The following is a 1,399-nucleotide window of genomic DNA, read 5'->3' on the forward strand; positions in this document are numbered from 1 at the left end:
GTACATATAAGAAATATCTGTCTTAACCAACGTAGAAGGCAAAAAATTTTAATATAAAAATGCATTTTCTCATGTTCTTTTCTTTCTCTAGATTTGTTAAGGGCACAGAGGCTTTGGAGGCTCCAAAGTGCTGGTACCGGAGGGCCTGGCTCCTGGTGCTGGTTCCCATGGATGAAGGGCTCTGTGGGACTGCTTATATCAGTGATCTCTTTTGGTACCAGAATGGAAGGCTTTCCAATGAAGGGTGTGAGAAACCTGCTGCCACAGCAAAGAATTACTAAATGAGGTACCTTACTTGCCAACCTGAAGAATAATTTAAAGTTTGAATATTCAACCAAGGCTGTACCCTGATCTTTCATTTCTGAAAGTCATATTTTAAGTTAAATTTTTGTGTTCTGCAGGTTTCCATTTATCAACAAATACTGTAGAAGTTAAACCGTGGTAATCTTCCCAAAAGGGAGGGGGAAAAAAAAAACAGTTTTTCATAAGAGTCTCTTGGTATCTTAAATGTCAATGATTACAAAAACTTCTGGCTTCTCTTCATTATAGACCTGCATTGCCGAATATGTTATTACCTTGACTTCAGTTCCCTGAAGGTGCTTGGACAATGAAAATTCTTCTCCCCACCCAATTGACCGTAATTTGAAGTTTCTTTGATCAATATTGAGTACTTTCACTTCCTGGGGTATGAAGAACTCATCAGCACTGAATTTATAAAGCCATTCATCCAAAAAGTGAAATAGAAGAGACTGTAAGTCATCTCCCTGGGTTTATACTTCTACTGTATAGAGGGGTTCAACAGTACCAGTATCTGTCATGTAACCAAACATGGTCATTGCACATTGCTCAAATGCTTCCTCCAGAGTAGCTCCCCATGCATGTAACTGGACATCAGCTGTATGATCCAAATATTCGTACTTCCAATTGACTGGAGGATACTTGGCCTTAACCGCCTTCTGCTCCTCAGTCAAATTGTAATCTCTCACATCTTCCCCCTCCTGCGCCATGATTGAGGCATTGACAAGTGGATGGCTTTAACAGACAGAAATTATTTTTGTCACAGCTTCAGAGGCTAGAAGTTCAAATTCAGGAAGGTGGCTCTGTTATTGTTATTGTTATTGTTATTGTTATTGTTATGTGCGGTCGAGTCGGACCCGACTCACAGAGACCCCTACTTGGGTTTCCAAAGCATTATCACTATGGAAGTAGATTGTCGCATCTTCCTTCCGAGGAGTGGCTGGTGGGTTTGAACCGCCAGCCTTCTGGTTAGCAGTCAAGTGCCTTAGGCACTATGCTACCAGGTTCCCATGGTGGCTCTAGGGGAAGCTTTTCTCTCTCTGTAGTCTCTGGAGGAAGGTCTTTTTCTCCTTTTAATGTCAGTTCCCTGGTGATCTCCATG

General features: G+C 41.5%; 1 protein-coding gene across 1 annotated transcript; it reads right to left on the reverse strand.

Annotated features, from left to right (window-relative positions):
• Nucleotides 1–503: 503 nt before the first annotated feature.
• LOC103207741 (protein archease-like) lies at nucleotides 504–1,013 on the reverse strand. Its single transcript, XM_042782622.1, is given in 1 exon segment — nucleotides 504–1,013. A coding segment is annotated over 1 exon segment (504 nt). The 5' UTR covers nucleotides 1,008–1,013.
• Between the last annotated feature and the right edge of the window lie 386 nt (nucleotides 1,014–1,399).

Source organism: Orycteropus afer, unplaced genomic scaffold, assembly GCF_000298275.1.
Source record: "Orycteropus afer afer isolate SDZICR_OR568_19922 unplaced genomic scaffold, OryAfe1.0 scaffold00393, whole genome shotgun sequence".
NCBI classification, from domain to species: domain Eukaryota; kingdom Metazoa; phylum Chordata; class Mammalia; order Tubulidentata; family Orycteropodidae; genus Orycteropus; species Orycteropus afer.